At 67.9% G+C, this 21,136-nt stretch overlaps 3 protein-coding genes and 1 long non-coding RNA gene across 9 annotated transcripts; 1 reads left to right on the forward strand and 3 right to left on the reverse strand.

Moving 5' to 3' along the window:
• The first annotated feature begins 130 nt into the window (after positions 1–130).
• LOC129782875 (uncharacterized) lies at positions 131–1,286 on the forward strand. The gene is made up of 3 exons (XR_008744992.1): positions 131–220; positions 1,003–1,079; positions 1,231–1,286. It is a non-coding gene; the product is annotated as an uncharacterized LOC129782875 (long non-coding RNA).
• An 11-nt stretch (positions 1,287–1,297) lies between these two features.
• MRPL9 (mitochondrial ribosomal protein L9) lies at positions 1,298–5,286 on the reverse strand. Its single transcript, XM_055792146.1, is given in 9 exon segments — positions 1,298–1,847; positions 1,849–1,884; positions 1,887–1,904; positions 2,647–2,730; positions 3,129–3,230; positions 3,498–3,548; positions 3,942–4,066; positions 4,404–4,563; positions 5,131–5,286. Coding segments are annotated over 9 exon segments (735 nt in total). The 5' UTR covers positions 5,212–5,286; the 3' UTR covers positions 1,298–1,769.
• A 384-nt stretch (positions 5,287–5,670) lies between these two features.
• On the reverse strand, positions 5,671–9,937 carry TDRKH (tudor and KH domain containing). Its single transcript, XM_055792109.1, has 13 exons — positions 9,833–9,937; positions 9,413–9,548; positions 9,014–9,120; positions 8,712–8,901; positions 8,368–8,507; positions 8,011–8,296; positions 7,490–7,656; positions 7,220–7,392; positions 6,910–6,974; positions 6,673–6,824; positions 6,431–6,550; positions 6,213–6,309; positions 5,671–5,981 (listed from the first exon to the last, which is right to left on the reverse strand). Exons 2-13 carry the CDS (start codon positions 9,534–9,536, stop codon positions 5,926–5,928), a joined length of 1,677 nt encoding a protein of 558 aa, XP_055648084.1. The 5' UTR covers positions 9,537–9,548; positions 9,833–9,937; the 3' UTR covers positions 5,671–5,925.
• Positions 9,938–10,291: 354 nt separating this feature from the next.
• RORC (RAR related orphan receptor C) lies at positions 10,292–15,012 on the reverse strand. Of its 6 annotated transcripts, none has more exons than XM_055792115.1 (9): positions 14,513–15,012; positions 14,060–14,184; positions 13,407–13,775; positions 13,045–13,166; positions 12,794–12,926; positions 12,188–12,295; positions 12,005–12,115; positions 11,317–11,426; positions 10,292–11,173 (listed from the first exon to the last, which is right to left on the reverse strand). In XM_055792115.1, the coding sequence occupies exons 2-9, from the start codon at positions 14,070–14,072 to the stop codon at positions 11,015–11,017; spliced, it is 1,125 nt and encodes a 374-aa protein (XP_055648090.1). In that variant the 5' UTR covers positions 14,073–14,184; positions 14,513–15,012; the 3' UTR covers positions 10,292–11,014. The 6 variants fall into 6 exon arrangements, with proteins under 6 accessions (XP_055648090.1, XP_055648089.1, XP_055648091.1 ...); XM_055792114.1 differs by having other exon boundaries at positions 12,188–12,358; XM_055792116.1 differs by having other exon boundaries at positions 14,060–14,201; positions 14,513–14,594.
• Between the last annotated feature and the right edge of the window lie 6,124 nt (positions 15,013–21,136).

The following is a 21,136-nucleotide window of genomic DNA, read 5'->3' on the forward strand; positions in this document are numbered from 1 at the left end:
CCGGTGCTGAGCGCGAGGAACCGCGCGGCGGGGCCGCCCAACGGGCACGGCGCGCGCCGGGGGGACCCCCCCCCACCCCCCCCACCCCCCCCACCCCCCCGGCACGGGCACCGCCGCCCCTCCGCCCGCCCCCCCCCCATCCCCGCCGTTGTCATGGCGACGGCCCGCGACGGGCGCAGCCAAGATGGCGTCGCCGCAACCGCCACGGCGGCCCGCGCAGGTGCGGGGGGGGGGGGGGGGGGGGGGGGCGGGGGGGTAACACCACACGGGCTGGGCCCACGCACCCAGCAGAGCCCTCCACACGGGGTGGGGGCGGGGCGGTGACCCCCCCCGGGGAGTGTCCGGGTAACACCCCACAGGCTGCGGGCTGGACACGGGGGGGCTCCGGGTGACACCCCACAGGCTGGGGGGGGGCACACAGGGGGGCTCCGGGTGACACCCCACAGGCTGGGGGGGGACACACAGGGGGGCTCCGGGTGACACCCCACAGGCTGGGGGGGGACACACAGGGGGGCTCCGGGTGACACCCCACAGGCTGGGGGGGGGACGCACAGGGGGGGCTCCGGGTGACACCCCACAGGCTGGGGGGGGACGCACAGGGGGGCTCCGGGTGACACCCCACAGGCTGGGGGGGGGACGCACAGGGGGGCTCCGGGTGACACCCCACAGGCTGGGGGGGGGACGCACAGGGGGGCTCCGGGTGACACCCCACAGGCTGGGGGGGGGCACACAGGGGGGCTCCGGGTGACACCCCACAGGCTGGGGGGGGGACGCACAGGGGGGCTCCGGGTGACACCCCACAGGCTGGGGGGGGACACACAGGGGGGCTCCGGGTGACACCCCACAGGCTGGGGGGGGGCACAGGGGGGCTCCGGGTGACACCCCACAGGCTGGGGGGGGACACACAGGGGGGCTCCGGGTGACACCCCACAGGCTGGGGGGACACGGGGGGGGGGGGGGGGCTCCAGGGCCACCCCACAGGTGACACTCCCCCCCCCTCAGGCCACACTCCGGCTGAGCAGTGAGAGGTACCTGCGGGCCCAGCCCACCCTCCGGCCGCTGCTGGGGGGCTTCCTCAGGTGAGACCCCCCCCCCCGGAACAGCACCACACCACCTCCGTGGGCAGGAAACAAAAACACCCATTTTCCATTGCGGGGAGCCACACCAAAACAGCCTCTATTCCTCCCAAACCCTGTGTGCCCCCCCCCCCCCCCCCATCCCCCCTTCCAGGGAGCTGCTGCGCCAGCGGCCGGACGATGTCCTGGAGTTCGCCACCGGTGAGTGGGGGGCACTGGCGCCAGCGGCCGGACGATGTCCTGGAGTTCGCCACCGGTGAGTGGGGGGCACTGAGGGGGCCCCACGGCACGGGGGGGGGGAACCCACTCACCCCTCTGTGCGCCCCCCACAGCGTACTTCAGCCAGCCGGGGCTGCCGGGCCGGATCCAGGAGGAGCTGAGAGGTGGGCAGCGGGGGTGGGGCACGGGGTCTCACCCTGACAACAGGCAATAAGACCCCCCCCCACCCGCTGCTGCCCCCTCCCCGCCGGTGCTCGTGGGGGACAGCAGCAGGTGGCAGGGGGCCGGGGGGGCTGCGCCGGAGCATCCCACATCCCAGCCGGCCCCCCCAAGCTCCAAACCACGCCGAGCCCTCTATTCGGTGACAGACCAGGCTCCCCCCACCAAGCTGCACCCCGCTGTCCCCCCGGCACCCACTGGAACCAAAGCGGGGTGCTGGGGGGGTGCCGGGGGGGTGGCAGCGGCCCCCCCCACTCAGAGGAACTCCTCCTTCCGTGCTGCCAGCTGGGCCTGCTGCTGCGCCAGCCAGTGCTTGTAGCGCTTGGTCTTGGGGCCGCAGGAACTTCACCACCGACATCGGCACCCCGGACCGGTCTCCAACCCATTCACCTGTGGCACAGCACCCGGGGGGGTCACAGCTGGGGAACGCCCCCCACGTCCCCCTCTGCACCGCCCTGGCACCCCCCCCACCCCCCCCCCCCCAAGGAGCGGCTGCTGTGCTCCAGCTTGTGGCCGCTCCCGCACGTCTCCCCGCACGCTGTGCCCAACCAGAGCTTCATCCCCAAATCCCGGGGGGACCCCAGCTTGGGAGGCAGGAGGGAAGCCAGAGGGAAGGGGGGGCCCTTGCCCCTTCCCTTCCCCGCCTGCTGCAGGAGTTCAGCGCAGCAGGGGAAGCGGGGGAGCCTCCGCCAAGGCACCCGGCAGCGGTGACACGGATTCGGAGCTGCGGCAGGCGGCTTCGGAGCCAGCTCTGCTCCCTGGAGGGCCGGGAAGGACAAAAGATGAATGGCGACGGGCGAGGAGATGCTCTCATCTATCTAGGTCGTGGGGATGGGGGGGGGGGGTTTGCTGTTTTTTTCTGGTTTTCTGTTGGGGTTTTTTTGTGTGTGTGTTTTTTGTTTTTTTTTTTTAAATAAAGTCTTTCTGCTCCTCACACCCTGCGCCAGAGAATGGGCACCACCAGTTTGGCTCCGTGTTTCTCTGTCACGGGCACGTGGGCATAGACCGCCGGCGCTGGCTGCCCGTGGGAGGAGGGGACGGGTTGTGTGGGGTGCCGAGAAGGGGAATGGGAGGCACGGGGGGGCACAGAGCTGGGAACACAGAGTTGGGGACCGAAGGGCCACTCGCTCACCGTCACATCGCACCAGTACTCGCCCCACCTGGTGATGGGCTCCTCCGGCAGCTTCAGCGCGTGGGGAGGCACGAAAACCCGCAGCTGAGAAACAAAACAAGGCCCCGGGAGTGAAGGCCGGGGAGCAAGGGCAGCTCGCAGCGAGCTCCCCGGCTCCTGCCAGCGCTGGCCTGGCGTGTGCTGTGGGAGCCACCACAGCCTCATCCCCCGATTTATCATCTTCCTTTCTTAATCCCTTTAAGGTTTTAAACCCTGCGCTGAGCCGCTTGCGGCACGTGCCCCCGCACCTCAAACCAGCCACGATGCGCCGCTGGCTCTGCAAACCCCAGCAAAATCCCTTTGGGGACATCCCCCACCCCCAGATTTGGGCCCCCACAACCAACTCCTGCAGCTCCGCTCGCACATGGCAGCTCCCAGCACCGACAAAGAGCTCCCAGCCGGTGCGGAGCCAGTTCCAGGCAACGCTGACAAGAACCACTCACGTTTTTGAGGAAGTGGCGAGCCACGATTTCGTTGCTCAGCTCCCACTTGACGTTGTTTTTCATGCCCACCTCGAGGCGGCAGCTCTTGAGGAACTTGATGGTCTGTGAAGGTGGGGAGGAAGGTGTCGGGGAGCAGAGGGGAGAGCACCACGCTCTCAGCGCTCCGGCTGGGAAGTCAGTGAGGTCCCGAGGGGCACGGGCAGGTGAGCAGTGGGGTGCCGGGGGTGCAGGGCTGCCCACATGGGTAGGCAGCTGCCTGCTCGAGCCGCAGTGGGAGGGAGACGGATCCCACCTCTGGCTTTGCACCTGCCAGGACTCACAGATTTCCCTGGAACAACTTCACAGACTCCCTGGAGCCCCTCCGCTCACCTTCTCACCGCTCTGGGTTTGGAGCATCTCCAGTTTCCCTTCCTGGTGCAACTGCAAGGAAAAGAGGATTGAGGAGAACAAATGAAAGGAAAGCTCGGCAACGCTGTGTGCTGGGCAGCCCTGCTGGCATGCTGCCGGGGCAAAGGCGGCTCCACGGAATCCCAGAGGGCTCGCCCATTGTCACAACCCCTGTGGCGTCTGTGAAGAAATTTATTAATGAGCAGGGCGCATCACAGCACTGCGTTTCTAAGGCGATCAGCAGATCTCACCCCACAAAACCACAAACACGTGGGTAGAGGGAGGCACGGACGATCCCAGAGAGCAACCAACCCTCTTAAACCAAAATCCCCACTCCTTCTTTAAGTTCTCCTTGTTTCAAAGCACAGATGGATGGGCTAAAAGTGCCCCAGCCAAGCTGGGAGCAGCCCCTTCATGCTGACTCACATTCTTCTCCTCCTCAAACATCTTCCTGTTCTCCGGTGACGCATAGACAGCCAGCCCTTGGGGCAGCAGCTTGTTACGACCCAGGAATTTCTTCACACTGACCACGTCTCCCCGCTTCCCCAAACCTGCAAGGAGAGGAGCGAGAGGTGACATTAGTGAGGCGCATGCTGGACAAGTGCCAGCCCCACAGCAGCTTTGAGGCTCCATCTGAAGAAAGTTTAAGAAAAAAAGAGCCAAAACACCACAGTGTTATGGATTCCAGGGCCCTGCAGCCCTAAATCACCCCACAGCCCAAGGGGTGAATCCCTGCTGCTACCATATCGTTGGAAACAGGGCCTAAGGGCGAGAACCCTGCCGCTCCTCTGCGCAGACAGGGCAAAACTGGACAGAAACCAAATAAACTCTTGTGACCGGCACGCGGCTCTGCTGCAGGAAGGCAGACACCCACGAAAAGGAACGTACCCTCCACGGCCTGGGTGAGGATCAGCTCCATCTCCTTCTTGGGCAGGTGCTTGGTGTCCTCCACCAGCCTGTAGATGCGGTGCCGCCGGGGGTGCAGGCGTGGCTGCTGCCCCTCTTTGCTGAGCGGGACCTGCCACCACCGCTCCACCACCACCGTCCCCTGGCCCGGGAGGCAGGGATGAGCCAGGGCCGAGCAGCTCGGGAGCTTCCCGGCCGTGAGCCCGACTCCACGCTGGGCAGGAGCGACCAAGGCGAGGGGAGACTTCCCCCCGCTACTGCAAACTTGGCGGCCACCCCAGCTGTCCCCACCCGGCACCAGAGCCACCCCTCCTGCTGGACGAGGGGGCTGCCCCCTCCAAAACCTCCCCGGGTAACCCCCAGCCCCCCCCGCCCCCCCGCCGCCCCCCCGTGTTTTATTAAGCGCTCCCTACACCCACGAATCCTACACCCCCCGCCACCCCCCCGCTCCAGACACCCATCGCCCCTGTGCGGCCCCCCTGCTCCTCAGCCCCCCGCTCCCCGCACCGGCACCCCCGCACCCCCCAGACCCCTCGATACCCCCCCACTCCCCTCACCGACGCTCCCGTAACCCCCAGACACCCCCCACTCCCCTCACCGACGCTCCCGTACTCCCCAGGGCCCCAAGCGCGTACCCAGGTACCCGGACAGCCCCGGCAGCCCCCCGCAGAAGCCCCCAAGGCCCCCGGTGCCCCCCCCCGGCCCTCACCCGGCTGTGGCTGAGGCTCAGGGCCCGGCTCGCCGCCCACACCAGGCGGCCGCAGCCCCCCGCCGCCCCCCGGCCCAACATGGCCGCCCCCGCCGCGCTCCCGGCGGCGCCCGAGGACCCCGCGGCCGAGGACCCCGCGGGGCTGCCCACAGCGCGCCTGCGCCCTGCACCGGGCTGCCCGCGGCGCGCCGGGCCCCAGCGCGCACCGGAGGCTGCCCCGCGGCGCGCCCGCCCCAGCCCGCCCGGCAGGGAGCCCGGCAGCCCCCCCGGCGGGCAGCCCCCCCGGCGGGCGGCCCCGACCCCGCGCCCCGGGCTGTGTACCCAGCACGGGAGCGACCCCGAACCGGTGACTCCCTCCCCCGCGCCGAGCTGGGGTTTTCCCCCGGTCCCAGCGCTCCCCCGACTGGTCCCAGTTCACTGGCCAGCCCCCACTGCTTCCCCGTGGGAACACAGGGGTAACGCCCCCCGGAGCTGGGGGGGTCCCTGGGGAGCATGGCGGGGGGGCTCTCAGGAAAACAGGGCACGGAACCGACAGGGAGCTCCAAAACCTTCCATTTTATTGAACCGGGACACCAACGTGGTTCCTGCCCCTCGCCACGAAACTGGGCTGGGGCGAAAACAATCCAACTGCAACCAGAGGGAGCCAGCTACCGGGAGCGCGGCCAGCCGGGAACTCCCGGAGAGAAGAGATACAACCGGCAGCAGCAGCCGTGCCATGCGTCCACGAGCAGAGACCCCTGTCTTCCCACTCTGCCCTCCCATGGGTCTCTGCCAGGACAATCGTGCTCACCGGTGTCACCGGGAGCTCCTCTCCATCACGCCGCTATTCTCGCCGCTGCCGGAGGCACCGTCTGCATGGAGCAGGGGGTCAGTGCCCGGTTTGGGGGACACCATCCCACCCCGGGGAGCCTCACAGCCTCCGGGCAGCAGTGCAGTGCCAGAGGGAACTGACAGCTCCACGCCACGGGGGCCAAAAGGGGTGTGAGACCCCCCAGAGGCCCCGGACCAGGTGTTACCAGCGTAACCAGGTGCATTCCCACCCGGCACCTCCTCTGGCACAAGGGGTCCGTGCCCAGGCTTACTGGAAAGGCTGACGCAGGACAGGGTCAGGGGCGTCTCGCCGGGACTTTTCCGGGACTCCGACAGGAGGCTTTCGAGGGAGATGCAGGTGACGCTGTCCTGTACCGGGAAGAGCCGGATTAACCGTCCCCAGCGCACCATTCGGGGATCCAGGGCTGGCTCCCTCCAGGGAAGCTGGGTGGGAGAACAAGCCATGCTCTCCGGTCCCGTGTCTGCTCACCGGCGTCTCGGCCGCAGCCTCCTGTGCTGGCTGTGAGGGGATGTCCTCCGCCACCTCTTCCTCCTGGGGACAGGGGACGGCATAGCCCAGCCGCACCAGCTCTGCTCCCACATCCAGGTTCTGCATGGAAACGAGATGGGGCCGGAGAAGCCGGCAGCTCAGGAGAGCCGGACAGGTGGGGAAGCGCCAAGGAGGGGGCCGGGGCACCTCTGAAGGAGGCAGGGAAAGCGACAGGAGCTCACCTCTCCATGGTGGACAGCGTAGAGCCTGACATTCGGCCAGGTGCCGAGCCCAGACTGGACGTAACTGGAAAGCTTTGCCACCACAGGTTTCCACGTGGCACAGTGGGTGAGCCGGTCGAACTCATCCAGGGCTGCTTCTGCCCAGCCATCTCCTGCAGGAGACGGGCCACTGGGTGAGCTGGGTGCCAGCCGTGGGGAAGGGGCACAGCCAAATGCGGACCCCCTCCCCGGACTCACCAGCAGGCATGATCCCAGCCAGGCTGCACTCGATGGCCTGGAAGGGAAGGCTCAGGAAGTCGCTCCTGGCAGGGAGAGAAAACCACAATGATGTCACGCCGCCAGCCCGCCTCAGCCGCAATCCCGGCTCCTCGGGGCTTTCCGCAGCGCTTTACACCACAACCACTTCACAAAACACCAAAGGGCCTCACCGAATTCCTCTGGTGCCACAGCTGTGAGCCCTACCGCAGCCATGCTGCCAGCTTCCCCGGGAAACGTTAAACCACAGCCCCACTGTCCCCCCGAAACCACCAGCAATAGCCACGCTCACCGCAGGGCTCGCAGCGCCTCGCAGGGGGCCTCCCCGTTGTCCCCAAAATCCACATAGTAAAGGTCAAAGTTGCCGTTCTCCAGAGTGCCCAGGACGCGGGCCCGGTACCAGTCTCTGCCATCCATGTAGGGAGCAGCCACAATGTCCCCTGCTTGGACAGCCGGGAGCTCTGCCTGGGGAGGGGGGGGACAGGGCAGGTGACATCCCTGGGATAACGGGAACCCACCGGGGGTGGGGGGAACACGAGGCTGGTGCCCCGTGGGGTCTCACCACACGGTCACTGCTCTGGTAGTACTGCCGCATCTCTGTGGTCAGCTTGTCCAGCTGCAGGCTGCGGTGGCCGATGATCTGGATCCAGAAGTGGTTGGGGTTTTCAGCAGCCGAGACATAAACTTCCAGGTATTCATCAGCGTGGAAGCTGAAGTCAGGGCTGGGAACTAGGGGAGAGGGGTGGTGAGAGCCAGGCAGGGCAGCCGCGGGGGCCCCCAGTCTCCCACAGAGATGGGGAGAATGCGAGACAAGTCGAGAGCAGAAACCAACCCGCAGAGACGCATCTCGGACCATTCACAGGGTAGACGACCCCCGTGAGAGCCCAGGAGGCAGCTAAGCTGGCCTCGGCTCCAGCCACAGAGCAGGGACAGAGGGACCAAGGCCAGGGGACACACCCGCAGGCAGCCCGGGGTGAGCCAGTACCATTCAGGTGGCTCCCGACGCTCTGCAGGCTGAGCAAATATGCTCCCCGGCGCAGTTTTCCGGTTGCACCCAGGGGACGACGCAAACGCTTCTCTTACTCTCAAATTTTGGCACTGCTGCGTCAGGCCCTGCCACCAGCTCCTGCAGCTCCTTGCTCTCATCCTTCAGCTTCTCTGCCTCCTCGAAGGGAGCCTGGCCCAGGAGGGAGGTTTCACCCCAGGACAAGCCCTCATCCTCTTCCGTGTGCTCTGGCACCCTGGGTGGGAGCGGCTCCTGCTCCCGCCGGATGCCCAGGGGCTGCTTGCGCTGGCACCGCATCACTGTCGACTGTGCCAGCTCCTTGTGGAAAGCATTGTCTTCCATCAGCTTCTCCATGATGAGTTTCTTGCGGGGAAAGAGAAGAGCATTGGGCTCGGGGGCCGAGCCATCCCCCAGTCCCTCTGCCTCCCGCTCACCTTGGCGGCTGCCACCTCCTTCCGCGTCCCCAAGAGTTGGATGACCCTGACTGGGGCCAGGCCGGTGTCGGCCTCACGTTCACAGAGCACCTTGGCACCCGACCTGTGGCAGATGCCCCGCACAGTCTCACCACCCCGGCCTGTGGGAGACAGAGCCCCGGGAAACTGAGGCAGAGCAGACTCAGAGCAGGAGCCAGCCTCCGTCCCAGAACCAGAGCAGCTTTCCTGCCCCGACACACTCGCACCATTGGGCCTTTGGACAGCAATTTGCCACCGCAGGCACTGACCGGGTAAATCTGTGACACCGCCCACCACCCCTGCCTCCCCAGGGTGGGCAGAGGTACCGATAATCCTGCCAACGGCTCTCTGGGGCACGCAGAGCTGCTCCGACACCGGGGTGCTCTCTGCCACGATCTGGTGGATGGCGGCTTTTGCCTGGCAGACTTGGCTGGGGGAGCCAGAGATCAGCAGCGCCGTCTCCTCATTCTCATCCTCTCCCTCCACATCGATGTAAGCCCCTGTCTCTTGGCTCAGCTGCGGGAACAGGGCAGGGGGACAGCCCCCAGCTGCCACTTACTGGGGCTCCCAGTAAACTCGGCCTTTCCCCGTCATCCCCACAAGCCAGGTGGCCTCTGGCATCGCTCACCTTTTTGATGGTGGCTCCCTTCCGGCCGATGATGGATTTCACAGCCGCCCGGGGGACTCGCATCTCGATTTCCAGTTCCTCATCTCCCACGAAGACCAGCCGCTCCTCTGAGGGAAAGCAGCGGAGCGATGGCAGTGGCCCCCCACAGCCCCAGCCACCCGCGCAGGGCGAGCGAAACCCTCGGGGGGCTACATACAGCACAAGGGGAATTCAAAGTGGATAAAGCTACTCCAACAGCCTCTCCAGCCCCAGGGAAGGGGCCCACAGCAGCTCTGAAAATCCCAGGGGTGTTCCCGAGCGCCTGGGGAAGGCGAGGGGAGGGTGGGTGCGTGGGAGGCGGCTGAACACTCAAGCCCACGCGTGAGGGGGCGCGAAGGGCACGGGGGCTGCGGTACCCACCACGGCTCTCCCGGTACCGGCGGTACAGGATGTAGAGGACGGCGGCACCGGCCGGGACCCCCAGGACCACCGCAACCTTCTGCAGGGTCGTCAGGTGGCTCCAGTAGCCCCGCTCCGCCGCCATCTTCCCCGCGGCCTGAGGACGGAGAGGTTTCACCGGGAGCCTCCCCCCACCAGGCCCCTGCGTGAGGCGGGGGGGGGCCCAGGCCGCGGCCCCCCAGCCCCGAGGCACCCTCCGCCGCCTCAGCCCGGCTCCCAGCCGCCGCAGGAGGCTCGGCCAGCCGCCGAGCAGGCGCCCAGGCTCAGCCCCGGCCCCGCCGGAACAGGCCGCGGCTCCCGGCGCCCCGGGACAGAAGCCGCGGCGGCGGGTGGGCGCTGACCCCCGCGGTCGCACCGCCTCCCGGGGCGGCCTCAAGCTACCTGGGAAGCCCGGTCGCAGCGGCGCAGCCCCCGGGCCCCAGCGCCCGGCGGGTCCGGCTCTCGGTGTCGGTCTCGGTGCCGCCCCGGTTCCCCCCAGCCCCGCCGCCCCCCGCGCCCAGCGCCGCCGGCCCCGCCCCTCCCGCCGCGCTCCAATCGTAGCGCCCCCCCGCCCCGCCCCCCAATCACCACCCGCGGGCGGTGGCCAATCGCCGGGTTGCCTCCACGGGAGGGGGCGGGAGGAGAGGGGTGAGGGGGCGGGGCATAGCTCCGGCCTGGGAATAAAGAGACTAATCCGCGCCGCGCGGCGGCCGGCTGGAGCCAGTCAGCGAGCAGCGGAGGGGCTCGAGCCTGCCCCGAGCGGTGAGTGACGGGCGGGGGGGGCTCCGCCCCGCCGCACAATGCCCCGCGTGGGCCCGGAATCCCCGGGACACCCGGCACGGAGCCCACGGACGCGCCGTCCCCAGCAATGCCTTTATTCGCCTCGGTACAGCCGTCCCGCCGCTCGCCCCCGCCGCCCCACCGTCGCGCGGCGCACGCGTGGCTGCCTGGGCCGTGGGGGGGCCCGGGGATGGGGGCGGGGCCACGGGCTGGGGTGGGGGGCGCCCCCGCGTGACGGGGCACCCACGTGGGATGGCGTGTCACCGTGCAATGAAGGCCACTGGGTAACAGACCCTCCTGGGGGGACAGAGCCGGGTGACGGAGCATCACTGGATGACGGGGTGCCACCGGGTGATGGATCCTCCATGGGTGACAGACCATCACCAGGTGACAAGATCTGGCTGGGTGACAGAGTGTCACTGGGTGTTGGATCCTCCATGGGTGACAGACCATCACTGGGTGACAGACTGTCAGCAGGTAACAAAACCCCACTGGGTGACAGACCATCACCAGGTGACAAAATCCCACCAGGTGACAAGAACGTCACCAGGTGATGGATCCTCCATGGGTGACAGACCGTCACTGGGTGATGGGGTGTCACCGGGTGATGGATCTTCCATGGGTGACGGAGCATCAGTGGGTGACAGACCATCACCAGGTGACTAGATCTTGCCAGGTGACAGACCATCACTGGGTGTTGGGGTGTCACCGGGTGATGGATCCCCACGGGTGCCAGGGCCCCTCGGGGTGCGGGTGCCGGCCTGGCTGCGGCAGCACCCCGGTGCAGGGGTCCCAGGCAGGGGCTCAGCGGGCAGCACCGGGGGTCTCGGCCTCGCCAGCGAAGAGCTCGCGGTAGAGCGGCGGGAAGGCGACGTGCAGCGCGGCGGGGCACAGGCGGCGGAAGGCCTGGAGCTGCTCCACGTGCTGCGAGCACAGCGCCCGCAGGTGCCCGGCCGGCGGCAGCTGCCCGGGGACACGGGCCGTCACACGCCTGCTGGGCGATGCCACGTGCTGCACACGTGGGGGGCCGCGCGCGAGGCACCCACCCACCCTGTCCCTCGCTGTGCCCCCCACCCCCATCCCCCGCCGCGCCCCCCGTGCCGCACCCTGGCCAGCAGCCCCTCGCGGCGTGTGCGGCGCAGCAGCAGGCGGAAGGCGACGTCCAGGCGTCCCTGCAGCCGTGCCACCTTCGCCGGCTCCTGCAGCCACGGGCGGCCTGGGGACAGGGGAGGGTGACGTGGGGACGGGGGAGATGGGGGTGGCATGGGGACGGGTCTGGGCTGGGCTTGGGGACAGGGGTAGCACTGGCATGGGGACGGGGACTGTGTGGGGACAGGGATGGGGAAGCAACAGGACAGGGACGGAATATAATGAAGACAGGGATGGGATGGAGATGGGGACGGGGACAGGGATGGGATGGGATTGTCATGGGGACAGGGATGGCGGTGGACAAGGATGGGGACAGGAATGGGGACAGAGGCAGGACTGGGATGTGGACAGGGATGGGGGGGCATCGGCACGGGGACAGGGATGGGGATGGACAAGGATGGAGACAGACAGGACAGGGATGGGGTGGGATTGGCCTGGGGACAGGGTGGGAACCACACCGGGACAGGGACAGGAACAGGGCCAGGGAGCAGGGCAGGAGAGGCTCAGGGTGGGGACACCACGGGGACAGGGTGGGGGACAGCAGAGGCCGGCTCAGGACACCCCAGCACCCAGCACCCATTTTAGGACGAAACGCCAGGGGTTTGGGCAGACCCTCGCTGGGGCTGGGGGGGGCGGGGGGCTCACTGGCGTTGATGAGGACGAGGGCGCTGAAGAAGGCCACCTCGCTCTCCGAGACGTGCAGAGCGCAGAGGCTCTGGGCGAAATCGAAGATGGAGCCGATGAGCTCGTGGCAGCCTGGGGGGAGTCCTCGTCACCACGTGTCCCCCCCACACCCCCCGTGTGTCCCCCCCCCGTCCCCAGCCCTACCCAGGGATCGGAAGAGCTCGGTGCTGGCGTACTTGCCCTCGAAGAAGACAGTCCGGTTGTCGGAGTTGAAGGCTCGGCACATGCGCACCAGCACCACCTCCATGGCACCTGCCACCGCCCGGCAGCGGGACGGGGACGGTGGCACCGGGGACGCAGGGGCCCACGGTGCCACTGCTGCAGGTTGGGTCGGTGCCCCCGCAGCACCAGCCCTGGGGTTTGTCACCTCCCCGGTGGGGTTGGGGTGGCCCTTGGGGACTGTCATCTCCCAGGTGGGACCCGTGGGACTGTCACCTCCCTGATGGGACCAGAGCGTCCCATGGCCTGGGGACACCAGGGCGGGGGAGATGGGGCAGCAGGGACTGTGGGGCTGGGGACGTGGTGGCCCTGGGGCTGGGGACAAGGGGACACAGTGGACCCAGGGCTGGGAACAGGGGACAAGATGAGCCGAAGTCTGGGGACAGGGGGACATGGTGGCCCCAGGGCTGAGGACAAGGGGACATGGTGGCCCTGGGGAGGAGGACAAAGGAATGAGAGGAGCCCAGGGCAGAGGACAAGGGGGGCATGGTGGCCCTGCGGCTGGGGACAGGGGACGTGGTGGCCCCGTACCCGCTTTGAGGAGGACGATCTGGTCGTTCTGGCAGAGGTCCATGAAGCCACGCAGGCGTTTGGCGAACTCCACCACGTACTGGATGGCCTCGGTGATGCGCCCGGCACAGCACTGCCACATCTCCTCCATCGACTGTGGGACCGGCCGTCACCCCCGCCACCCCCAGAAGGTCCCCATGGCTCCGCATCGGAACCCCCAGCATCGTCGAGGTGCCCTGGGGACACCCCTGTCCTCTCCCCGGTGGCCTCACCTTCTTCTGGTAGGCGCAGACCTCCTCGCGGGAGAAGATGTCCCAGCGCCGGAGCTGCAGGTCCTCGGCACGGAGCTGGCACGTCTCCCGGTACGACTTGAGGACATTCTGGGTGAGGTGCTCTGCAGGGGACAGGGGCTTGGGGATGGGGCAGGCAGCCCCTCCCGCATCCCCCATGGGCAAGGTCCCACCGCCATCCAGCACCCATGGGTGGTGGAGCCCAGCCCTGCTATCCAGCACCCATGGGTGATGGAGCCCATTCCCACCACCATCCAGCACCCATGGGTGATGGAGCCAGGTCCCACCACCGAGCACCCATGGGTGACAGACCCAGACCCCACACATGGCACCCAGTGACTCACCGATCTCCAGGCCGGAGGATGTGGGTGACTCCAGGAGGCTGCTGACATCGGGGTGGGGGTAGAAGTCAGGGTCGTCCCTGTCCCCCTCCCCGTCCCTGTCCTTGTCCGGGCTCTGCTCGGTCCCCTCTGGCCGCCCCAGCTCTGCCTCCACCATGGGACCAGCCCGGCCATCCGTGGCACCGTGACGGGTGCCGGGGCACCCCGGGGTGCTGGCAGGGGTCAGCGGGTGGCCCCGGCGCCCCATCACCTCTGGGGGGCTGGCAGCCGCCCCCTCAGCCGCCCGCTCCTGCTGCCGCTGCTCCAGCTGCTGCTGAACCTCGGCGTGCAGCCGCTCCCGCTGCTTCTTGGACATGCGGCCGAACTTGACGGCTGCGGGGCGAGACGGCGGGACACACGTGCCACACACGTGCCACACGTGCTAGCACCAGTCCGGCTCCCCACCACCCACATAGCTGCGGCCATGGGGCTTTCTGCCCCCCGAGCCCACTGCGGCAGCCCCCCACAGTCCCTCCCGGGGACACGGTGGCCCCCCGAGACGCTCCCCGCTCCCTGTGTGTCCCCTGGCGTGGCAGCCACAGCCCCCACGGGTGGGAGCGGGGCTGTGCTGGGGTGCACCCTGTGTGGGGAGGGGCCTGCGGGCGGTGGGCACCCACCGTCGCGGGACATGCCGAGGCGCAGGCACTTCTGCAGGCGGCAGTGCTGGCAGCGGTTGCGGCTGGCCCGGTCGATGGGGCAGTTCTGCTGGCGGCTGCAAGCGTAGCTCAGGCTGCTCTGCTGGCTGCGCCGGAAAAATCCCTGCACTGGGGGTCACCGCCATGCCGGCGCTCCCTGGCACTCACCGGAACCCCCCAGCACCCCCCGGTGCTCCCTGGCACCCACCCGAACCCACCGGCACCCCTTGGTACCCACCGGCACCCACCCGTGCCCACGAGCATCCCTTGGTACCCACCAGCGCCCACCAGCACCCATCAGCACCCCCTGGCGCTCCCTGGCACCCACCAGTGCCCTCCCCAGCACACCCCAGCACCCACCAGTGCCCCCCTGGCGCTCCCCAGCACCCATCGGCACCCACTGGCACCCACTGGACCCCCTGTGCTGCCGCCCACCTTGCAGCCCTCGCAGGTGATGACGCCGTAGTGGATCCCCGAGGATTTGTCCCCGCAGATCTTGCAGGGGATCACCTCGATGTGGGCTGCGGGGGGAGGGGCGGCTTGGGCACCCACCTGGGGTTCAGTGGGGGCTCACAGTCCCCCCGGGCCCATGTGGCACCCACAGGACCAGCCATGCTGCCTGCAGCCTGGTGTGGCACCCATGGGACCAGGTGTCCCCTATGGCCTCCTGCGTCCCCTCTGCCTTCACATGGCACATGCAGGCCCGTGCGCCCTGGTGGGCTCTGCTCACACGTCCCCCGTGGGACACTGTCCCCTCGGTGGGCTCTGCTCACACGTCCCCTGTGGGACACTGTCCCCTCGGTGGGCTCTGCTCACACGTCCCCCGTGGGACACTGTCCCCTCGGTGGGCTCTGCTCACACGTCCCCTGTGGGACACTGTCCCCTCGGTGGGCTCTGCTCACACGTCCCCCGTGGGACACTGTCCCCTCGGTGGGCTCTGCTCACACGTCCCCCGTGGGAGACTGTCCCCGATGGCCTCACGTGGCACCACACGGGCCCATGTGGCCGCTGTGGGCTGACGTGTCCCCTGTGAGGTCCCGTCCCCCATGAGCCCACACGTCACCCTGCGGGCTCCCGTGTCCCCACTGGGCTCCCACGTCACCCCACGAGCCCCGCGGGACAGCGTGTGCCACCCACACTCTCACCAGGACCCCACGAGCTCCTGTGTCCCCTGCAGGCACCGGCATCCCCCATGGACCCACACATCACCCAGGGGCTCGTGTGCCCCCAGGGGCTCACCCGGTCCCTATGGATTTACATGTCCCTCGTGGGCCCCCGTGGCACCCCGTGGGCTCCAACGTCCCCACAGGGTTGGGTGCCCCCCAGGAGCCGTGGGTGCCCCCCGGGTGTCCCCCCGTGGCCGCCACGTGGGTTGGGCCCCACCAGGCACCGGGGCTGCCGAAACCACAGCGGCAGCGAGCACCGGCAAAGCCACAACTGGGACACGGCCCCACCTTGCAGGAAGGCGCCCGCTGCACCGGCACAGCCCAGCATGGCACCGGCATGGCCCTGGCATGACACCGGTGCAGACCAGCATGGCACCAGCACAGCCCGGCACAGCACCAGCATGGCTCTGGCATGACACCAGTGCAGCCCAGCATGGGACTGGTGCAGCCTGACTCAGCACAAGTACAGCCCAGCACAGCACTGGCACAGCCCGGCATGGCACCAGCATGGCCCTGGCATAACACCAGTGCAGCCCGGCACAGCACCCGTGTGGCCCTGGCATGACACCAGTGCAGCCCAGCACAGCACTGGTGCAGCGCAGCATGGCACTGGTGCAGCCTGGCACAGCACCAGTACAGCCTGGCACAGCACCAGTACAGTTCAGCATGGCACTGGTGCAGCCCAGCATGGCACCGGTGTGGTCCTGGCATGACACCAGTACAGCCTGACATGGCATCGGTACAGCCCAGCATGGCACCAGTACAGCCCAGCATGGCACCAGTACAGCCCAGCATAGCACCAGCACAGCACCACTGCACCCTGGGTGGGCCAGGGACCATGGGGTGCAGTCACAGGGATGGGAGCACCAGAGCGGTGAGAGTGGGGGACACCGGGGGTGGGGAATGGCTGAGCACAGGGGGACACCAGAGCCAGGGGGAGACACCGGAGCTGGGGGGACACCTGAGCTGGGGGGACACCGGAGCTGGGGGGCCAGGGCAGCAGAGGGACACCAGAGCAGGGGGACGGTGTGGGGGGGACACTACAGCCAGGGTGACCCCAGCCCCAGAGCTGCCCCACAGCCCCCCAGAGACACGTCCCACCCCCCCACTTGTCACCCCCCACCCTGTGCACGCACATGCACATCCGTGCGCTGTTCCATGTGCTTGTGCACACTCAGATGCACCTGAGCCAGCTCCTGCCTGCTCGGAAGCGCTTGCACACTCACACCCATGGATGAGCACGCTTGTGCACATGCGCATGTGGTCATTCAAGCACAGGGATGCCTGGGGGGCTGATTGCACGCTTGGGCATGCTTGGACACGTGTGGGTACACGCACACACCCGCAGCCGCACATTTGGGCACACCTGCCTGTGCTTGCGCACATTTGCAAAGTGTTGTGCAAAGCTGTGAACGCTCGCGCTTGCCCATGCTGGCTGCTGCACGCTTGCCCATGCTTGCGCACATTCACGCCTTCTTGCACACGGTCACAATCGCTAGTGCACACCCTTGTGAGCTTGCACACGCTAGTGCACACCTGCGCCTGCTCACGCACGCTCAAGGGTCTCGCACGAGCTGGTGCATGTCTGCCGGAGCTCCTGCGTGGCCTCGCACCCTCGCCTGTCTGCCCACAGCTGCTGCATCAGGTGTGCACACGCGTGCACACGCGTGCCCACGCCCGCACACCTCTTCCTCTAGGGGCCAAATTCGCTTTGTCGGCTTTTTCCACCCGCCCCAGTTGTGGGGCCCGGCGGCCGCCCGCGCATCCGGCGGCCGGGCACCGGGGACCCCCGCAGTGGCGGCCGGGGGGGGGGGGGCCGGGAATTCGGCGCTTTGAGTCACCCCCGGCCCCGGCACCCACATTAGTCAACGGTGCCGGCGCCGGCAGCTGCCAGGAAGCACCGGTTTCGGTGCTGGTGCTGCTCCTGCCGGGAACCGGTGGCAAGAGGTCGCCGAGGTCTTGCCTGGCCCCACGCCTCCCCGCCGGCACCCGCCGCTCCCACGGCACCTGCCAGCACCACCGGCACCCGCCAGCACCACCAGCGCTATGGGTACCCACCAGTACCTGTCATCTCCACCAACATCCACCAGCACCCACCAGCACCCATCATCCCCACCAGCACCCCACTAGCACCCACCGGCACCCATCATCCCCACTAGCACCCACCAGCACCCATCATCCCCACCAGCACCCCACTAGCACCCACCGGCACCCATCATCCCCACTAGCACCCACCAGCACCCATCATCCCCATCAGCACTCACCAGCACCAAGAGCACCCACCAGCACCCACCTGCCCCACAAGCCCCAGGGACACCCACTGATACCCATCATCCCCACCAGCACCCATCATGCCCACCAGCATCCCTCAGCACCCACCAGCATCCCTCAGCACGCACCAGCTCCACCGGTACCCACCAGCACCCATCATTCCCATCAGCACCCGTCATCTCCACCAGCATCCCTCAGCACACACCAGCTCCACCAGTACCCACCAGCACCCATCATCTCCACCAGCATCCCTCAGCAAGCACCAGCTGCACCAGCGCCCACCAGTAGCCACCAGCCCCACAGGGACCTGGAGGCACCCACCAGCCCCCCCAGCACCCCACAGGGACCCACCAGCCCCAGGGCACCCATGGGCCCCCACCAGCCCCATGGGCACCAGCCCCGGGGACACCCACTGGCACCCTCAGCCCCCCCAGAACCCACAGGGATCTCCTGGCACCCATCGGCACCCACCATCCCCAGGGTGGGGGCACAGCCCGGCACTCCCAACCCTCCTGGCACAGTGTCATGGCAAAACACGCCACGCCACGGGCTGACACGTCACGGCACAGGCCAACATGCCATGACGCAGAGGGGAAGGAGGGGACCCCAGCCACAGCACCCAAGGGTGCTGGCACCCCTGTCTCCGTTTCCCCAGTGCCAAAGTGGGGGGGTTGCGGGGAAGGGGGGGGGGGGGGGCAGCACTGGAGTGGGGCCACCTGTGTGTCCCTGTCTGTGTCCCCGTCTGTGTCCCCATCGGTGTCACCTGCGCCAGCCCTTCGCAGCTGCCAGCCCCCACCACATCTGAGCGCCAGCACCCAGCCCGCAGGTGCGCGGGGGCACCCATGGGTGCTGGGGGGCACCCGCACCCCCTGCCACGGGCGCTTGCAGCCACAGGTGCAGGCACGGGGGTGGGAAACGGGGCTGCCCAGCACTGCGGCACTGCCGAGACACACAGCAACATGCAATAACACGTATGCATGCCCTGCAACATGCAGGCACATCACACTGCAAGCACAGCCACCTGGAGCCGTGTACAACACCTGCACATGCTGCACCACCCTGCGACATGGGCGCACACACCATAACATGTGTGCATGTGCTGCTACAGACCATAACACACGTATACATGCAGCAACATGCTGTAACATGTGTGCATACATAGCAACCCACCGTGACATGCATGCACAGACCCTGTAGATTGTGCAGATGCAGTTACAGAGCCGTCATTACACGTGTACCCCAAAACATGCCTGCACACACCACAACACACGTGGCTGTGCTGGAACATGTGCCAACACACCTGTGTGAGCTGTACAACATGTGTGATGCTGCACCATGCTGACACACGCAGCCCCTGTGCCCCAGCAGCTCCCAGTGCTCTCTCTCTCACACACACACACACGTGTGGGCAATCTCGTGTGCAGTCACACACGTGTCCACATACCTCTGTGTGCTCTCACGGGTGTGCACGGGTATAGTTGCACACGCGCCTGCCTGCACCCTGCCTTGGCACCCACACACATGCACACACACGGACCAACATGCTCACACACACATGCACATGCACCCAGCCGTGCCCACACATGTGCACACACACACGCACACCCGTGTGCTCCCACACCTTTACACATCCACCTGCTTGCATGTGCACCCGTGCCCACACACAGCCCTATCCCCCCACATCCCCGCACACACACACACGCATCCCCTGCTTGCACACACGCATGGATCCTCCTGAGCGCCCCTGCCCTTGCACACCCACTCCTGCCTGCTCCCCCTGCTTGCACGCCTGCTCCACACACCACCTCACCCTTGCACATGCACACACACTCCTACAGGCTCCTACACGCCTGCACGCACACGCGTCTGCTCTCACGAGCTTCCACTGACTGCACACGCACACTCGTGTGCTCCCATGGCCTTGCACACACGGGTGCACACCCCAGCGCACTCCCATGACCTTGCACACACGTGTGCACACCCCAGCGCACTTCCATGGCCTTGCACACACGCATGCACACCCCAGCATGTTCCCAGCTGCACGCATACCCACTCCCACGTGTGCACACATCTGCTCTCACATGCTCCTACACTCTTGCACGCTCCCACACGTGTGTGCATAGCACACGGGCACTCCCGCCAGCTCCCACCCTTGCACACACATGTGCCCCCTCCCACCCTCTGCCACGCGCAGCCCCCACTGCCCTGGCCATCCCAGGCAGCCCCCCGCCAGCTCCCCCCCTTGCACACGTACGTGCCCCCCACGAGCCCCCGTGCCGGGCCCTACCTCGCATGGCGGCGGCGGCGGCGCGGGTGGCGCGGGCGAGCGTTATAAGGGCGCCTGGGCCCCCCCGGCATCCTGCCCCCCCCCCCGGCATCCTGCCCCCCCGGCCCCACGCACTGGAAATTTCCAACTTTCCACAGCGCAGCTGGGGGGGAAACTGAGGCACGGAGGGGTAGCGCAAGGAGTGGGGTGGCCGGGGGTGCCCCCCCCGACCCCCTGACCCTGGTGAGGTGCAGTGGGGGTCTGGGCGGGCACTGTCACCCTCATCCCCAACCCCCAAGGGGGCTCCAGTACCCCCAGGCCCTGCAGGACCCTGACATTCCCAGCTGTGGGGTGCAGCCATGGGACCCCGACGTGCCCGGGTGTGGGGTGCTGCTGTGGGACCCCCCGGCACCCTGATGTGCCCACCTTTGGGCACAGCTGTGGGACCCCCCCGGCACCCTGGTGTGCCCACCTTTGGGGCGCAGCAGTGTCACACCGACACATCCACCTCTGAGGTGCAGCCGTGGGACCCCGTGGGACCCCAGTGTGCCCACCTTTGGGCACAACCGCAGGACCCCGAGGTGCCCGGGTGTGGGGCACAGCTGTGGTCCCCCCGCCCCAGGTGCCATTGGGGGTTTGGGTGCTGCCAGGCCAGGGGCAAACCTGACCCCCCCGCTGTGGCCACTCGGGTGCAGGGGTCCCCAGGTCCCCCTGCCCGGCCCTGCGCCCCCAGTGTCCCTTGTGACCCCCCCCCGTGTCCAGTGTGTCCCATGTCCCCCCACAGTGTCCCTTGCCCCCGGCCCCCAGCTGCCCCCAAGGAGGCGCCTGGCCCCACCCCGGCCCCGCTGTTGTAATGGTGTGACACCCGGTCACTGCGGTCACAGGTGACATCACACCCACTCTCGGGGGGGGGGGGGGGGTGTCAGTGATGATGTCACACCTGGTCGCTGCTGCTGGGCAGTGATGTCGCACCCTGTCAGTGCCGCCAGGCTGGAAGCCAGCAGTGACATCACCCCAGCAGTGACGTCACCCCAGCAGTGACGTCACCCCAACAGTGGCGGCACTTACAACAGTGACGTCATCACAGCAGTGACGTCATCACAGCAGTGATGTCACTCCCAGCCGAGGGTGGGACAGTGACATCACTCCTGACGCCCCCACCCTGGGACCCCAGCAGGGTCAAGGACAGGGGGGCCAGAGGTCAGTCCGCTCCCGACGCCCGGCCCAGGAGCGCCCCCCGACCCCCACAACCCCCGCCCCCCGCTGCCGCGAGGCCCGGGCGCCGCCAGGGGGCAGTGCGGCCACCGCGGCCACTCTCACGTCACCGCCGGGGCGGGGCCTCCGCGGACCCCCATG

Source organism: Falco peregrinus, chromosome 19 (genome assembly GCF_023634155.1).
Source record: "Falco peregrinus isolate bFalPer1 chromosome 19, bFalPer1.pri, whole genome shotgun sequence".
Classification (NCBI taxonomy): Eukaryota; Metazoa; Chordata; class Aves; order Falconiformes; family Falconidae; genus Falco; species Falco peregrinus.

Bases quoted from the DNA above. Each gene is read 5' to 3' on its own strand.
- RORC (XM_055792110.1), bottom strand. The intron at 12,927-13,044 runs GTGAGGCCACCG...CCGGTCCCACAG, and splicing joins TCTGCGCCTACCAGAAGAAG to TCGATGGAGGAGATGTGGCA. The intron at 11,174-11,316 runs GTGCGGCACGGG...GTCCCCGGGCAG, and splicing joins GCGAGGGGCTGCTGGCCAGG to CTGCCGCCGGCCGGGCACCT.
- TDRKH (XM_055792109.1), bottom strand. From the start codon at position 9,536: ATGGCGGCGGAGCGGGGCTACTGGAGCCACCTGACGACCCTGCAGAAG. The intron at 8,297-8,367 runs GTGAGCGGGAGG...TTTCCCCGCAAG, and splicing joins AGGAGGTGGCAGCCGCCAAG to AAACTCATCATGGAGAAGCT. The intron at 6,551-6,672 runs GTGAGCTCCTGT...GTTTCCATGCAG, and splicing joins ACGCTGTCCACCATGGAGAG to AACCTGGATGTGGGAGCAGA.